This window comes from Sinocyclocheilus anshuiensis, unplaced genomic scaffold (assembly GCF_001515605.1).
Source record: "Sinocyclocheilus anshuiensis isolate Anshui unplaced genomic scaffold, SAMN03320099.WGS_v1.1 scaffold1448, whole genome shotgun sequence".
NCBI classification, from domain to species: Eukaryota; Metazoa; Chordata; class Actinopteri; order Cypriniformes; family Cyprinidae; genus Sinocyclocheilus; species Sinocyclocheilus anshuiensis.
The window spans coordinates 657,895-675,852 of record NW_015547730.1 but is presented as its reverse complement, the minus strand read 5'-3'; the positions used below and the strand labels follow the sequence as shown (position 1 = coordinate 675,852).

Genomic DNA, 17,958 nt, shown 5'->3' with positions numbered 1-17,958 from the left:
TGAAGCATCCATTCCCCGGGCCTCGGCCCCTGCCTCGACAGGATGTCTGCTACCACATTGAGATGCCCAGGAATGTGCACTGCTCTCAGCGAGGATCTGGTGTGCCAATTTGTACAAACGGCACGAGCGCAGACCTTCCTGGTGGTTTATGTATGCGACCACCGCTGTGTAGCGTGAGCCTTAGACATAGCTGCTTATTAGACTTTTTCTCACAATAGACAGACAACAATAAATATGACTGACACACATAGAGCGCTTCGCTGAATGACAGAAAGCTGACGCGGGCTCTGCCGCACGTGCTTTTATAGCTTCCTGGTCATGACGTCACCCGTCCGTGATGTCCCGTTCAGCTATTGGACTGATTTCACATGTGATTCAGAGCGTGGGTCGCAGAAGGCGTTCCCCTAGCGTTTTCGACGCAGCTCGAGTTCCTGAAGAGGAACAATAAATAAACAAATAAATAAATGAATGAATGACAAAAAAAAACCTTCAGATTTAAAAATATCACACATAACCCCGCAAGGTATGATTTTCCCTAATACAAAAATGTAACATTCCTTAAACTGTGACATTTATAACAATTTCAACCAGTAAAAAATCTCTAATTTTCTTAATTTCTTCAAAATTATAGTGTAGACTGAATTCCTTATTTTCAAAAATTTAGCTCAGCGACCCAAGTTTTTGTAAGAAACTCTCAAATTTTCAAACAACTTTCAAGTTTATCAATAACTATAAACTAACATTTGGTACTAGATATCCCCTTTTGAGTCCATTTGAAATTTGCAGTCTAGTTATACTTGCAACCTTGTTACTCATTCTGCCTTATTTTATACCCTATTCTTGGAATGTGACAAATTATGCCAAGGCATTTTGGTATTTCAGTAGAATTACTGTTTGCTAAAAATCCTCGCCTTTTGTTTAAATATCTACATTTTCCTGTAGGTTTGCCTATGCAACAGATTAAAAAATAAAAACAAAAAACTTAAAAAGTTAGATGAATTATACACAGAAATGAGGCTTCCGATTTTCCTAATGTTACTGGAAACCCTTTCCTCTTTATTGCTACTTTAATCTCAGTCATAAAAGTGTCTGCTCATGTGCTGTAACCCCTGCAGGTAAGTAACGTAGCAGCTCTCTTTTCCTCAGGCCAACCTCCCCTGAGACAGAGACCACCGGCAGGTGTGTGAGAAAGGAAGAGACTCTATCTGTGACACATACATCTGAGAAACATTTGCTGGCCTGACAGCACTGATCCCACTTCTATTTCTCACACACTACAATATCTCCGATTAAATATTAACCTACGATAAGACTATTTTTTTTCTCAATTTCCCCATTAAAGGCATTTAACGTGTTCCAGCCTGACAGCCGTATATAAAACAGTAGCTTTATTTCCCAGACAAAGGCGCCGTTGCCAGTAAGCAGCTGTGGTCTAGGTGTTTAGTCTGTGCGTTTAGGTCTGGTCTTTGTAGTGGTTAGACACCATGGCGTAATTTCCACATTCCCGTCAGCAGGGGGTGGGGGAGGGGATTATGGAAAACCGGAAGTCTCATTTCTCCTTTAATGAAATTAATGATGCCTCCATGTGCTTACTGTTGAGTTACTTCCCTTATGGAAATAATCACAAAACAAGCAACAACAACCGCAGTGGGGAAGAGAGAGGGATAAAAAAGAGAGATGGAAAAAGGGCTTATGTGGTGAGGCCCTTGAAGGCTTTTGGGGCCTCGTTCGGGGAAAGTAAATGAAGGCGCAGATATTTGATACGTAGATGAACAGAACTTGGGAGGATACGAATTTCAGTCTTTGGCTGTGAGAGATGAGATGATCTATGGCTGAGAAAATAAATAAATTGAGCTCAAAATTAATTCTTAATACAGAATATAAGATTTGCTCAGAGCAAATTGGAGAAGGAAGTATTAACAGGCAGTGTGCTCTCCCACACTCCCACTGTTTTTCTGGTCAGAGGAACACGCAGCAGAATTATTGAGTGCTCAAGGCAGAGAACATCACACATACACACACTTTTGCCACCCACAGCCATACAGAGACTCAGAGAGGCAGCTGCTTGTGATTACTTGTGTTTACAATGAGCATCAGGCATCTGCTGCATGTAATCCAAAACACACACACACACACACAACAGAGAGAGAGTCTGTGGAAAAAACATGTGCACAAAAACACATACACATTATTAAAGCACAAACATACAAACAAAATCTGTGTATGGTCATTTTACTGAAAATACACTCATATTAGGGAGACATGTCAATGTGAGTCAATATTATTATTTTAATCAACTAATTAACTAAGACAAATATATCATTTGTGTACTTTTTATTAACACCTGTTAATGTTATCTTTAAATATTAAGTACTAGATAGTGCTCAAGTATGGAGGATGACTTCTATTCAAGTAACAACACATATATCACAGTCTTTTAAAATAGCACAGGCATTTTCATTTGTAATAATAAGAAATGTTACTTGAGCACCAAATCAGCATATTAGAATGATTTCTGAAGGATCATGTGACACTGAAGACTGGAGTAATGATGCTGAAAATTCAGCTTCGCAATCACAGGAATAATTTACATTATCTTAAATACTTAAAAAAAAGACTAAAGTATAGATCCCAAACTTTTGATTGACATTGTATTTGTGGGTGTGTAGGAATATGGTCACAAAAAACAGGGCTTTGCTAACCAGCCAAAAAGCGATCTCTTGGTCTTGAACCTAATAACATAGGGTCAACCAATAGCATGACTTTGTGACGGGACTAACTCACTGGCTGTGATTCTGTTTTGTACCTCTCATAGTGCATAAATGACACATTCCTTTTAGTTCCAGTTAGCTGCAACCAAACATATTGCGTCTTATCAAATCTGTCATGTTTCTTGAAGGTTGTCTAAGAGTTCACAAGCATACACTCTTAAAAATAAAGGTGCTTCACGATGACTGATCCCACTTCTATTTCTCACACACTACAATATCTCCGATTAAATATTAACCTACGATAAGACTATTTTTTTTCTCAATTTCCCCATTAAAGGCATTTAATGTGTTCCAGCCTGACAGGCGTATATAAAACAGTAGCGATAGACAAGCTTTATTTCCCAGACAAAGGTGCGGTTGCCAGTAAACAGCTGTGGTCTAGGTGTTTAGTCTGTGCGTTTAGCTCTGGTCTTTGTAGTGGTTAGACACCATGGAGTAATTTCCACATTCCCGTCAGCAGGGGGTGGGGGAGGGGATTATGGAAAACCGGAAGTCTCATTTCTCCTTTAATGAAATTAATGATGCCTCCATGTGCTTACTGTTGAGTTACTTCCCTTATGGAAATAATCACAAAACAAGCAACAACAACCGCAGTGGGGAAGAGAGAGGGATAAAAAAGAGAGATGGAAAAAGGGCTTATGTGGTGAGGCCCTTGAAGGCTTTTGGGGCCTCGTTCGGGGAAAGTAAATGAAGGCGCAGATATTTGATACGTAGATGAACAGAACTTGGGAGGATACGAATTTCAGTCTTTGGCTGTGAGAGATGAGATGATCTATGGCTGAGAAAATAAATAAATTGAGCTCAAAATTAATTCTTAATACAGAATATAAGATTTGCTCAGAGCAAATTGGAGAAGGAAGTATTAACAGGCAGTGTGCTCTCCCACACTCCCACTGTTTTTCTGGTCAGAGGAACACGCAGCAGAATTATTGAGTGCTCAAGGCAGAGAACATCACACATACACACACTTTTGCCACCCACAGCCACACAGAGACTCAGAGAGGCATTCGTCCTGACCAGCTGCTTGTGATTACTTGTGTTTACAATGAGCATCAGGCATCTGCTGCATGTAATCCAAAACACACACACACACACACAACAGAGAGAGAGTCTGTGGAAAAAACATGTGCACAAAAACACATACACATTATTAAAGCACAAACATACAAACAAAATCTGTGTATGGTCATTTTACTGAAAATACACTCATATTAGGGAGACATGTCAATGTGAGTCAATATTATTATTTTAATCAACTAATTAACTAAGACAAATATATCATTTGTGTACTTTTTATTAACACCTGTTAATGTTATCTTTAAATATTAAGTACTAGATAGTGCTCAAGTATGGAGGATGACTTCTATTCAAGTAACAACACATATATCACAGTCTTTTAAAATAGCACAGGCATTTTCATTTGTAATAATAAGAAATGTTACTTGAGCACCAAATCAGCATATTAGAATGATTTCTGAAGGATCATGTGACACTGAAGAATGGAGACTGGATGGATGCTGAAAATTCAGCTTCGCAATCACAGGAATAATTTACATTATCTTAAATACTTAAAAAAAAGACTAAAGTATAGATCCCAAACTTTTGATTGACATTGTATTTGTGGGTGTGTAGGAATATGGTCACAAAAAACAGGGCTTTGCTAACCAGCCAAAAAGCGATCTCTTGGTCTTGAACCTAATAACATAGGGTCAACCAATAGCATGACTTTGTGACGGGACTAACTCACTGGCTGTGATTCTGTTTTGTACCTCTCATAGTGCATAAATGACACATTCCTTTTAGTTCCAGTTAGCTGCAACCAAACATATTGCGTCTTATCAAATCTGTCATGTTTCTTGAAGGTTGTCTAAGAGTTCACAAGCATACACTCTTAAAAATAAAGGTGCTTCACGATGCCATAGAATAACCTTTTTGTCTAAATGGTTCCATAAAGAACCTTTAACATCTGAAGAAACTTTCTGTTTCACAAAAGGTTCTTTGTGGCGAATAAAGGTTCTTGAGATTATAAAAAGGTAATAAAGAGATGGTTCTTTAAAGAACCTATGACTGAATGGTTCTTTGTGGAACTAAAAATGGTTCTTCTATGGCATCGCTTGAAGAACCTTTTGAAGCACCTTTATTTTTAAGAGTGTATTTCAGAGAGAACATCTCAATTCAACTCAACAAACTCTCCCTTTGCTTTCACACCAATCTCTATGACTCTAATTATAAAAAGTGCTCACTCAGTGTAGCAGAGTCTTCTCACATTTTGTCTATCTCATGTTTCAGCCCTTTATCCTAAAGGTCACTGTATTCCATACGACAGCTTCATTAATGGAAAGAAAACCTAAATTCAACCCCAAGTTCTCAAAACAAAGGGGGAAAAGTTTTATTAATGATAACACTACATCCCCATTCACTTATGTGTCAAGACTACATCTAATTATGCATTTTGATGTAATGGATGAAACTTTTGTGACACAAATGTAGTAAAAATGCACCATTCTTTTATCCCTACAGCTCAGTTGAAGTTTTGGTCTTGAAACATGGCTTTGGTCTAGAATTCAGGACCTAAAGTCTTTGTCTAAATCTGGGCTTTTGTTTTATATTTAAGACGATTTCCAATGTTCTAAGGTAATAGAGAATCTAGGGAAAAATCAGTCATCATTTAGTCACTCTCTCCCACCAACCCTTAATTGCTGTATATTAACAGATTTAATTTCTTTTTTATTCTGAGAGTGTATAGACAATATAAACAAAAGCTCACATGGGCATATTTGATGCTAAAACATGTTTAGTTGAAGCACAACAACAAACCTCAATGATTCTCACATCAAGCAAGCATGTTAGAGCTTCTGTTTTCCATATTTGATAGGTTCTATGTATGCATGTTGATCACTGTTTATATGGAAGTAAAATCCTAAATTAAATCTGTTTATCATTTAAAGTGATTACATCTCTTCAGAAGACTTAAACTGACCTGATTCATATAGATTACAGTCTCTTGGTCACTATTGGTTATTGTCTGCAGTACTGATGAAATGATGATGCTGTTAATGACTCAGCACTAAATTTCTTTTCATCAGTGGAGAGTTTTTGAGGAAAGTCTGCAGCACTCCAGTAATGTCATCTTTTGTTCAGTGACTCCCCTGAGAATTTTCTTTATTCATGTTTAAGTTCTATGCTGATTCTAAAATAATGTTATAGGAATTAAAAGGAAAAAAGGGGGAAATGTTCCACTTCATTAACTGTTCTTCTTTTATCATCCAATTTTTCCTGATTATGTTCTGCAGGAATCCCATTTCTTTTCTATTACAATTTTTGGGGAAGTTCGGCTTATCTGTCAGCTCAATCCCATGAGAGTGAGAGACAGGCTCTAATGGACATGTGGATGTGCTCGAGGAGGAACTGCAGCCCTGGAGACCACAACATATTTCTTGACTCGAGGTCCTCCATCTTTACCTCTCCTCTCCTCTCCTCTCCTCTCCTCTCCATTATATTATACGTGGCACAAAACTGTGGGATGGGCTGGGATACACAAGTGGTTTAAAAAATGGATGGATATTATAGATCTAACTTAAAAGTGGGGGAAGACCCAATTTTACAGAAATGGAAGTCTGAATCTGTGCCTGTATTCGAAGTTTGGCTAAGAGACCTAAGCTATGTGTTACCCCTAGAAGAGCTGAGATATAAGATATCAGATAGACAAAAAATATTTTCAAGAATATGGAACCCAATAAAATCCTTAATTAACAATTTTTACTTATAACTTCTTATTGGCGTAGGGGTCAAGATTAGGGGTGCACTCTGAGAGTTTAAATAATTTTATATATTGTTTAATTTTTCAACAAAGAATTATAAGATATCCGACAATTAGGTTATTGTACTACTGGCTTTGCTTAGTTCTTGCTTATGTTTATGTTGGGGAACAAGCAGTATCCTGAGAGATAAGAGGTGTAATAGTCACTAAATTAGTTAGCTGATCACTTTGTATACCATATTCTCAAACGATGGCTGTTTAAACCCTGTTGTCTACACTTACAACTGCAGTATTTAACGTACAGGCTATTAATGTTCCGTTTGTTTAAAGCAAATAAAAAAATTAAAAAAAAGTGAGGGAAGACACTTTTGTCTTAATGTCAAAAGACATATGTCCTATCACACTCAATGGCTTTTTGGAATTACTTTGGTGTTTTAGCTTGTTCTTCAAAATAAATAAATAAATAAATGACATGACTGCATTAAATTATTAGCTAATGAAAAAAAAATTACTCTCAAGAGGCCAAATACTCAATTTATGAAGACAAGCTTCTTGAGTTTTCATGGTAATGTTGATAAATTACCATTAATAAAAGAACATGAATAAATATTGGTATTTTAAATATATTAATAAATTTCAATGTTGATTTTAAGAAAATATTTGCTTTTTCGTGTTGGGTCACCACTCAATTTCCAATGTAAAATCAATTTTCTGAAGCAAAACCTGTTGAGAATTTCATATCTAAAAAAGCCCTTGTGTACAATACACATAGCTTCATGCTGTCTTTTACCAACTTAAGTTCAACAAGACACATCCTCTCTAAATTCCTCCTTGACAGGACGGTGTGACTATCCAGAGCCCTCCACTTCCTGCTCAGGGGCACAGCTGTTACAAGAACCTCTATTTAACCAGAGATGAGCTCATATCCTGGTAATCATGGCAGAGGGGGAGCTGCTAAAAACAGTGTCCCAATCACCAACTGGATCAGTGCCACTGGAGTTCCACTCTAACACTGCCGTATCTGTCTAGCCAGCCTCATACATGCCACACATCCCTACAGATCTCTTCAATCTTCAGGGTTTAGATGTATCACATTTCTCAGACTTAGAGTACTATTCTGGGAACAGTTTGTGTTTGTCAAATGTAAATAATTATATGACCAGTGGATGAGGGTTCACGTTCAAAACACAGGCATGAGAGACTGATATTTTCAGATTTGTTCACCAGACAAAGCCGTCATTGTGTCAGTATTAAAATTACACACCACCGAACCTGAGAGATGGAAAGAGACAGACATTTTGAAGATGGATATAACGATAAAGGAAAGAAAGTTGAAGAGCTGTTCTGCACCACTCAGCTCTCTTCAGCTGTATTAATATTCCACACCAAGAGTCCACACTCAAGGTTATTCTCACTCTAAATTGCTGAAGATAAAAAAGCTCCTTCTTATTAGCATTTGTGGGTAAAACCTGGCTAATCTTATTCACACGTATCCCTCTCGCTGTGACATCCTGGCCTCTGTTTTCACTTTTTCTCCACAGAAAGGTCACAACCTCATTTTCATGGTATTTTCTTGCTTAAATCTGCTTACAATGCACAGTTTCTGAAAAATAAGCACAACATCAATGGACAGTTTCTGGAAAATAAGCACCACATCAATGGACAGTTTCTGGAAAATAAGCACTGCGTCATCGAATGGTGGCAATTTCTCTCTTTTATTTAAGCTGCAGTATGTAATTTTGTTTACTTTAAAATGATTTTATTTATTTTAAATGATTCATACTTGGTTTTAAAAAAAAGTAGATACTGTATAGCAAACTGTATGTTTAAGTGTCCCAACATGACACCACTGGCGCAACCAATGACAATGAGTTTGGCGCATGACTTCCTGTAGTTCTAACCAGTGACAGACAGGGGAGTGTTTGTTGTGTTATTGTAAAGGCTGGAATTCATGATTTTTGCACCAAATTACAGTCCGGAGAAGTCAACAATAGTTGCCAAAAGTCAAAGCCAGTCTGCAGATTTGAGTTGACAGATTTCATAGAAAATCGTGTAGTGTAAACAGACTGATTTTTTTAGCTTCATACTGGATTCCATCGAGTCAGAGAATATCAAACATTTTTGATATTTTGAGCCAATTTTAGAACACATATTGTTTTCATTTGTCATATGTCTCCTAGCTACAATGTGCACATTTCTGCGTGAGTTTGTTGTGATTGGAATAACTTTAAAGTCTGGTAGTGTGTGATCCTCTGTTGTTTATGTCCTGTATGATGGTCAGTTTTTCCTCTGTGACTATTACAAAGTCGGTAAGTGTATGATGTCCAGTATTTTTCAAATTTTAAAAGTCTTGTAGTGTATTCCAGCCTTAAGGATAGTGCGCATCATGTTTAAATACTTACATAAACACTGTTTGCAGAAGTGAAAACAGCATAATTTTGAGCAGCTATTTTGAATTTTTTGCTATTTTGCTATTTGTTTTTGCTATTTTGGGGCCTTCATACGTCACAAACTTTAAATAACCTCTCTAGTGGGTTGTTAACAGTTGAGATTAGATCATTAAAGGGATAGTGCTGTCAAATGATTAATCGCATCCAAAATAAACGTTTTTTTTTATACATAATATATGCATGAGTACTGTGTATATGTATTATGTATATAAATACACATACATGCATGTATATATTTAAGAAAAATATGTTATGTTTATATATTAAATATATTTATATATAATATAAATTATATTAATATACATATAAACATGTAAATACATGTAAATATTTACAAAATATATACTGAATGTGTCTGTATTTATATATACTTAATAAATATACACAGTAGTACACACACATATATTATGTAAACAAAAACTTTTAATTTGGATGCGATTAATCGTGATTAATCGTTTGACAGCACTAATATATACATATGGTGTTGGACCAGGTTTCATAGGGTCTGAGCATTTAGGATAGTTTGACATATGAGCTTCAGTTTAAGAGAGGAACTGACACTTACCCATGCTGGAGGTGATGTCACCATTCTCAGAATCTGTGCCGTGGTTATTATTGCCATGGTAACTATTCATCACCTCCAATTTGATCTTCTTCTTCATGGCTTCAGCAAGTGTGGCAGCTGTTAGGCCTATCAGAGTATTAAAGAGAGAGAGAAAGAAAACGTGATAATTCAAAATCATTACGTTTTCTTTGCCTTTTCCAAAAAAATTCTATCACTTCAGCTGCCTAAATCTCGTGAGAATATGTGAATATGAATAATTGTTAACAGATTCACCTCACAGCTTTTCCAAAAATGTGCCTCATTCAAATGCTTTTGTGAAAGCAATTATGAATATTTCACATCCCATAACTGAATTTGACAGAAGAGCACACTAGCACTGTAACATTAGATGATAACAACAGGTCTATTATTACCCAGGGTGTCATCCCAAAGCTACAGTCTGGCCCACGTCACTGTTCTGCAGTCAGTCCATTGACTAATACCTCCGTCTATCTACCATGAGACACCAGCTTTGAAGAGCAGGCCCTGGATCAGCTGAACGAGGTGACATCTGTAAGTTGAGACCTGCTCCCCCTGTCTTACGCTGATAACTCAGGCTGACTGGCACCTGCCCACAGTCTCTAATAACCCTTGTTAACTGCGTGTGTGTGTGTATGTGTGTGTACCCCAAGAGCACACATGTTATAATTCAATTAAAATTAGATTAACTTCCCTTCATTGCACAGAGAGCTGCTTCTAGCCACGCAACTCAGACTATTACATGCTACTCCTCTCTTTCCTCTTCCACTAGCTTTAAAAAGATCTCAGCAAGGCAAAATGAAGGTTGTTTGGTTAAAGTTGTTTTTAGACTGAGATCATTCTAATATAGCTCCCTGGGGAACAGTGAAAATGTTTTTGGGATGTAGCTTTTTTTCCATGTTATTTACTTTTTGAAGCATGAGAAACAAAAAAAGGAATTGAAAAAGTAATTTATATATTTATTAATCTAATAATTTAATCATTTACACAACTTGAAATGTTAAAATGTATTGTTATGTTGAAATTAACTAAGCTTAATAAATGCTGTAAAACAGTAAGAATGTTCAAATAAATATTACAGCACTCCATAATACATTTTTAACTACAATATATAATAGAAATGTTTACAAAAATGTTTTTGTTGGTTTTTTGTATCCACACTAGTGCACACATCAATTACCAGAGCCTGCATTGAATAGGCAGTTCATCTAAATTTGTGTTTTTCAGCACTTTGATTATGAATTCCACTCATCATACATGCACAAAACCCTACACATAACGTTTTCAACATAATTCATACTACTGTTTGATTTTTTTACACAATTTGTGAAAACATGAGTAGTGTTCCTAATCTTGAATATGCAGTTTTGGGCCAGTTTGTAATACAACAAATATTGTAATAACAAGAGTATTAACTTGTAAAAGTTTCAAAGGAATTTTGCACAAGCATTTTGTTAATTCTTTATTCACCTGTAGTGTGCAAAAGGTCAGGTGCAAACATATGTAATCAATGCAATATCCACGCTCCTCCACACTGCTTGTTTCATGTGCATGTTGTGTTTTGGGGGATTTATTAAATGACATTTAAGCATGTGCAATCCAAATTTTTAAGATCCTGTAACTGTTTGTGTACCAGAACAACTGTAACTTCCCATTCAGTGGTGTGACAACAACCAAAATGCTGCTCCTCCACTGCTATCTAAACATGCCGCTGTTGGTTGGTTAAAGTAAGTCAGATGAACAATCGCCTTATTTTGACTCATTTATTAAATAACATTGCATCAACGTTGGCTTGACTTATTTTTTCATACAGACAAACAGAATTATTCAGAATATGGCTGTTCATCCCGAACACTGACTTTGCGAAAGTATCCATCCAGTTCCGATGTGTTTAAGATCTTTCCTTTTAAAGTCTGTGCTCTAGTCCGGGCAAACTGCTCTCAAATGTAGTTCTAGAGCTTTCGTACGCTGGCATTTGGCTGCAATTCACAACAGTTATGTGCAAATATGAGGCAAGCTCTGGCAGTGAGCTTTAGGAGCGGGGTGTTTTTTTCTCACTCTCTCAGTTACTCTCCAAATGCTTTCACTAAATGTCAAGATCAGAGCATGAAAGCCAAGGTCCCTATTCAGCCTGTGAAGAGGACGATATCAAAGCATTCCCCACTCTCAGTCTGCAATCCACTCAAAGAGGGAAAAAACTGTCCTCTCTCTCTTTCTCTCTATCTCCCTAGTGGCCTTTGAGTTCCCATCTCTGTGGCTGACATTGATAGTGTGACCTCTGCCGAAGATAAAAGAGGCCTGTGCTACTGAGCATTTTCTTTCTCCCTCTCACTCGTTCTCTCTTCATCACCTGCTCTTTCTAAACAAGTACAAATATGCGGCCCTTTTCGGGCTCTCATTGAGAAGTCATAACGAGCAGACCGCACACATACATACACAAAGAGAAGGGCAGCTTAGAAGTCGGTGCAGGATGGACAGAAGTTGTTGATGCTTTAAACGACGCTCTTTCGAGCAAGAGGAGAGCTGACACCACGGAGGCCGAGGTGAACATATCTCCAGGCAAAATCTAATAGGTTTTAATCATAATATCACAACACAATAAAGGGCAAATTAGAGTTGGCAAGATGAGGTTACATACTACCTCGGGCAAACCTGCATTGTGAGTGTGGAAACAATAGCTGTGTTTTGTTGGCTTTGGGCTTTTCCACAGCACAGCATGAGTCAGATTGTTTATTTGCGTCACTTCAGATAAGTGCTGTTTAAAGTGACTGACACAGAAATATAACAGGCTTCAACTGGTCTGTAAAAATAAGCACTATTTCAAGCAACTGAATTAAAAAGATAAAGAAAACTGACCTGAAGTTAGATTTATATTAAAACATTCTTATCCCTGCTTAACACGCAGAGAAAACTGTAAGGAAGCCATTCGTAGGCTGATCCCCCCCCCCCCCCCCCCCCCCCCCCCCCCATAGCAACAATGGCTCAGCCAATAGTGTGTGTGGGTGGAGCTATCAGTTTAACCAACCAATTGCAATGGTTGGGAAACCTATTTGAAAACAGTCATTTTTTTCTCATTATTATTATTTCAGTTTCATTTTGTGATGCTAGTGAGGCAGAAATCACACATGAATCTCACATGAATCTTACATAAATCACCATATTTCTTGTTTCAGCCTAAAGATGCCTGTAACTCTATGTCCTAACCAGACACCACTCAATGCCACAATAAGCAATACAGCCACAATGGTGATACAGATTTACTTACTTTTATTTAAAATTTTCCTTTTTTTACGGCAATAAGCCGTAATAAAAGCGACAATGGATAATTTACCTCAGATATTAAAAATTACTTAAAGGAAACAATTCAGTTCAAATGATATGTGAACAAACGAGTGTATTCCATGACAAATATTCTATCTGTCAATGAATATGTATTTGGAATATTGGTAAAATTGTTTATTTTGATTTGATTATGTATCCATTTTGTTGTAAGTGTGATGCTGCATCACAATTCGCATACTACCCGTCCTAAATAGTATTCAAAATTATAATTAGTATGTCCCAAATCGTAGTATGTTGAAATGAGTATTCCAAAGGTACAGATCGATGCAAAGTGCAGATCGATGCACACTCTAATGGCTAATATTACCCACAACAAATTGCGCAGTGGACGAGGATTCGATTAGAACTACAAACACGAATACAAAAGTGTTAAAAAAAAACTAAATGATATGTGAACAAACGAGTGTATTCCATGACAAATATTCTATCTGTCAATGAATATGTATTTGGAATATTGGTAAAATTGTTTATTTTGATTTGATTATGTATCCATTTTGTTGTAAGTGTGATGCTGCATCACAATTCGCATACTACCCGTCCTAAATAGTATTCAAAATTATAATTAGTATGTCCCAAATCGTAGTATGTTGAAATGAGTATTCCAAAGGTACAGATCGATGCAAAGTGCAGATCGATGCACACTCTAATGGCTAATATTACCCACAACAAATTGTGCAGTGGACGAGGATTCGATTAGAACTACAAACACGAATACAAAAGTGTTAAAAAAAACTACAAACATGGCAGATATGCAACACCAAGGGACAGGTAGAGAAAGGGGTTTGAGTGATAAATAATCAATAGCTAACCTGTTGAAAAAATATTTATTTAATCCAATACGGTAGGAAATTAAATCAAACAAAATATGAATAAAATATAAACTTTGACAAGACGATTGTCAGGGCAGTTTAAATGGTGACAGGATGCACGTAAATAAGCAACAAAGCGTCCATTAAAGACGCAGTTATGACGAAGTAGTATGTCCCAAAGCTTGCTTACTATTTTGTTACATACTCAAAAGTATGTACTTTTTCTTCACAAAATGAGTACATACTTTTAGGACAGATAGTATAAGTAGGCGAATTGGGACACAGCATAGGACAGCAGTGTACTTGCACAGAGACTCCGCCCACATGCTCTTCTGATTGGCTGTGATTTGTGATTGATTTTATTGTGTTTGGTGTGGACAGACAAATATCTTGCTACTGGAATTATATCGTATCACATCTGGTTAGGACACAGTGTAATTCTTTATTTAAACCATTAACTGACTACTTCCTTTTCCTGTTCTCCTTTTACTTTTAATAATAAATCCAAAATTCTGCTTTTCTCATTTGAGAAGGAATGAGATTTGTTTGTTCTGGCAGTAACAGTGATGTAGGAGCATTTCCTCATTTTCTTACCAGTGTGAGACATCATTCCTGAGGACATGAGTCCAGAGACGGAGTGGGGCAGGACGTGAGGGCTCTCGGGTGATGTCATGCTCTGGGTTCGTTTAGGAGGTCTGCCAGGTCTGGAGCTGAAAGATGGACACCAAATGTCAGACAAATTTTCTATCTGGTTACATGTAACAACCTATCTAGAAGCCAGTGCACTTCTTGCACATTGGAAGTTGCAGTGTAGACATTTTTGTTAATTATAATGGGAATGTTTCATTTTTGCTGCATCATGTCATTCACCTGAAGTGTAGACAAGGTACAGAATGATTAGAAACTACCAAGTAGGCCTGAGGCTAGTTGTCAAACGAGAAAGTTGTCAAAAGTGCTATATCTCAGTAACTATATGTTCTCAAATGCCCTATTACACAAATGTGTGTTTAGCAGTGGTTCGCTATGCTGGTTTCAAACACCCATTTTAAAATGTTCTTAAATTCAACTACTACTAATAATAATTTAGTAAATTCTGTTTTCTAAACTAAAATTCCAGTCTCATCTGGTTTTTCACCATATTTAACTTTGGTAAACAATGGATAAATAAAAATAAAACCACACTGGTAAACACTAAATGTTTATTAATTGTAAATAAAACAAATAATATTGGAGTACATTTTTCAAAAAATAACAATAATAATAATAATATTAAAATAAAATAATAGAGTATTTATTCTTTAAAATTTCATATTTTAATCAATGTCTTACTTGCTGTTTCTTTGTATTTTTTGTGAAATGTACTAGCAATTTCTGAGTGAAAATTATTTCTACACCATTTTTTTTTTCAGTGTACACTGAGAAAAATGGCATAGATCAATATTTTCATACCATAAATTTTATTCAGTTCAGTTCAGTTTAGTTTAGTTCAGTTCTTGGTCCTTGAATTGTTTTCCATTTTTTGTTGTATTGACTCTGAAAAGCCTATATTATGCTGTTCGACTCCCAGTGGGGCATGCTGTCAGGAACATTAACTTATGTTCAATGAACTATATTTTTACTCCCAAACAATAATAGTGGAACAGCTTTTTTTTAGTCAAGACCTGTAGCCAAGGTTATACACAAACTGACCTTCTCTAAAAAAAAATGTTCACTGCAGTAAAAAATGTGACAACTAGTCCCAGTCTCCCATATTTTTTTAAATCAAGGCATGGCCAGCACAGACATACACACACATTTCTGTTCAGAGTTGGACTAATCTACTATGCATACTAGCATGCGTCAGTAAATACTCTCAAGGACAGTCTTTTCTGCCATCTCCTGTACCCCCTCCCTTCTCTTTTTCTTTCTCTCTAATTAGATCACACAGTAGACTCATCTCCCTTTTCCATAATCAGCCGATTTTTTGCTCATGTATAATGCATGCTGTGCACCTTGTTACCTGCTCCTGCGCATTCATGTGCAATTTAAATTAGTTGAGTTTACATGCGCTAAAATCAGCCACGGCTCTCAGAAGAACCCACAAATAACATCTGCATTAACTCGAGTCTTTATCAACCAAGTTCACCTAATTGAGTCTGAATGCGAGGGGAAATAGGTTATGTTCACCTGTTTGACTCAACATGATGCACCTCTGATTGTTTTGACTCTTGTGTATCTTTATCTGCAACTGAATAGGTGTCAGGTTTTAAGAAAACCTTTAATGGAAAGCATTTACTTTAAAAAAAAAATGTCTTTATCATTTTGCTGAGCATTCCAGAAAAAAGTCCTCTATTTCATGCAGATCCTCTGCTCACACCTCCCCCATTGCTCGTGAGCGCCAATCATCCTTCATAAAATATTAAACTCCCTGCCGTTTGCCCTTTTAAAATCTCCCTCTCTCAATTCCCTAATTGTAGTGTTTCTTTATCTGTCCACTGCAGAGAGTAAATAAATGAACAAAATAGCTATTTTATCACAGCGCCTGACCTTTGAAACGGGAGAGGATTATCACAGGTTTATTTCTCACCCTGTTCCTGTTCTCACCCTGTTATCATAACTTAAATTCTTGAAAATGAAAACCTTTGGAAAAAGTAGTTTGGCATAAACAAATATTTTAATAAAACAGCTTTGTAAAATTATATATATATATGTATATATATATATATATATTTTTTTTTTTTTATTGAAAATAAATGCCTTTCCGATGTGATATGGCATTTGAAAAGAGAGAAATACGGCTATATTCCTGGTAAAACGCGCCACCTGCTGGCAGATAATGAATTTGCATTTTTCAATAAGCCCTTCTGCTCTTTTAGACCAAAGCCAAAAACGACCCTTATTTTTACGCAGAAAACACGCAGTTGTTGAACTGGTGGATCGACAAGAAGATAATGATAATAATTATAAAGCTTATTTAATTAAAAAAATATATATTATACACTAATGTATATTTATGTTACTAAATGAATATAATTGTTTGATAATAATTGTTCAAATTAACATAAAAATAATATAAAATAATATAATATAAAAATTATTACTTTTGACTCCGCCCCCCATACCCCCACCCAGGCCATTTGAAGTTTTATTTTGACGTAACACATAGCAGAGATATATCTAAGCGGGTGAGTTGTTTACTTAATATTTAGTCAATAACGCCATCATTTTCTTCATTCAACCAAGAGCTCGCACGTAAACAAGAGGCGGGATTTATCGCATGAACCTATCACATGCAATCACAACCGATCATATCCAATCATATCGCGATGGAGGCATTGCCTCCTCTCACGTGATTGTCCCCAATTTATTCTCAATTACCCCCAAACCCACGGCACGCTAAGGGGTCTCTGCTGAAAGTCTATGGACTGTAACTTTAGCTGCGGGTGTCGCTGTTGGACAGTGTTACTTTATAAAAACGAGTGACTTTTATACTTTTAATACCATATTTATTAGTAATATTTGCGTTGTTAAATTTTTGTAATATCGATTATTTTCTCATCCAATTTTTTGAGGAGACACTGCCTCTTTGGAGAAAACGCCCCTGTATTATAAATATAATGTATGTGTGTATGTATGTATATGTGTATATATAGCTATATATATATATATATATATATATATATATATATAGAGAAAAGTGTTTATTACGTTTGAAATATGGATATTTTTTAGAGATGCACCGATCGATCGGCCAAGGATCGGAATCGGCCGATTTTCCTCATGATCGGCCCGGATCGGTGATCGGCCGGTCAGTCTCACTTCTTTCTGATTTCGGGCCGATCCGTTTTGTTACCAGCGGCACAGGCAATAACGTAAGCCGCGCATTCTCGCTCTCTTCTCTCCGACGACCCCTTCTCTCTCACACACACACACACACACACACACGTCTCATCTGTGTTTCCAGATATGAGATCCAGGTGGATTTCATTCTGTGGTCTTTCCATCTCAGCTTTACCAACAACCAGTTGAAACCCATGAGGTTTTGTGTTTTATATCCACACAAACATGATCATCTTCTGTCCGGTACTGCTGCTCTGATTCAGTTCACAATAACAGCAAACTCTGAGAGATGTGCTAGAACTCTAGTGCTAATGACGCAGCTCTGGTGAAGGACTGTCTTCTCTCTTCCTACAGCCATGCTGAACGCCTAACAGGCTGACATTTTTAATAATTCCTAATGGGGCGATATTTTAATTAAATTGAT

At 36.6% G+C, this 17,958-nt stretch overlaps 1 protein-coding gene across 1 annotated transcript in view; it reads right to left on the bottom strand.

Annotated features, from left to right (window-relative positions):
- Nucleotides 1-17,958, bottom strand: part of LOC107704313 (dachshund homolog 1) — a 60,801-nt gene that overhangs the window by 20,557 nt on the left and 22,286 nt on the right. Inside the window, exons 2-3 of the mRNA XM_016507206.1 lie at nucleotides 14,310-14,425; nucleotides 9,547-9,672 (exon numbers count right to left, since the gene is read on the bottom strand). Coding sequence (XP_016362692.1) covers nucleotides 9,547-9,672; nucleotides 14,310-14,425 — 242 coding nt within the window. The remainder of the gene's footprint in view (nucleotides 1-9,546; nucleotides 9,673-14,309; nucleotides 14,426-17,958) is intronic.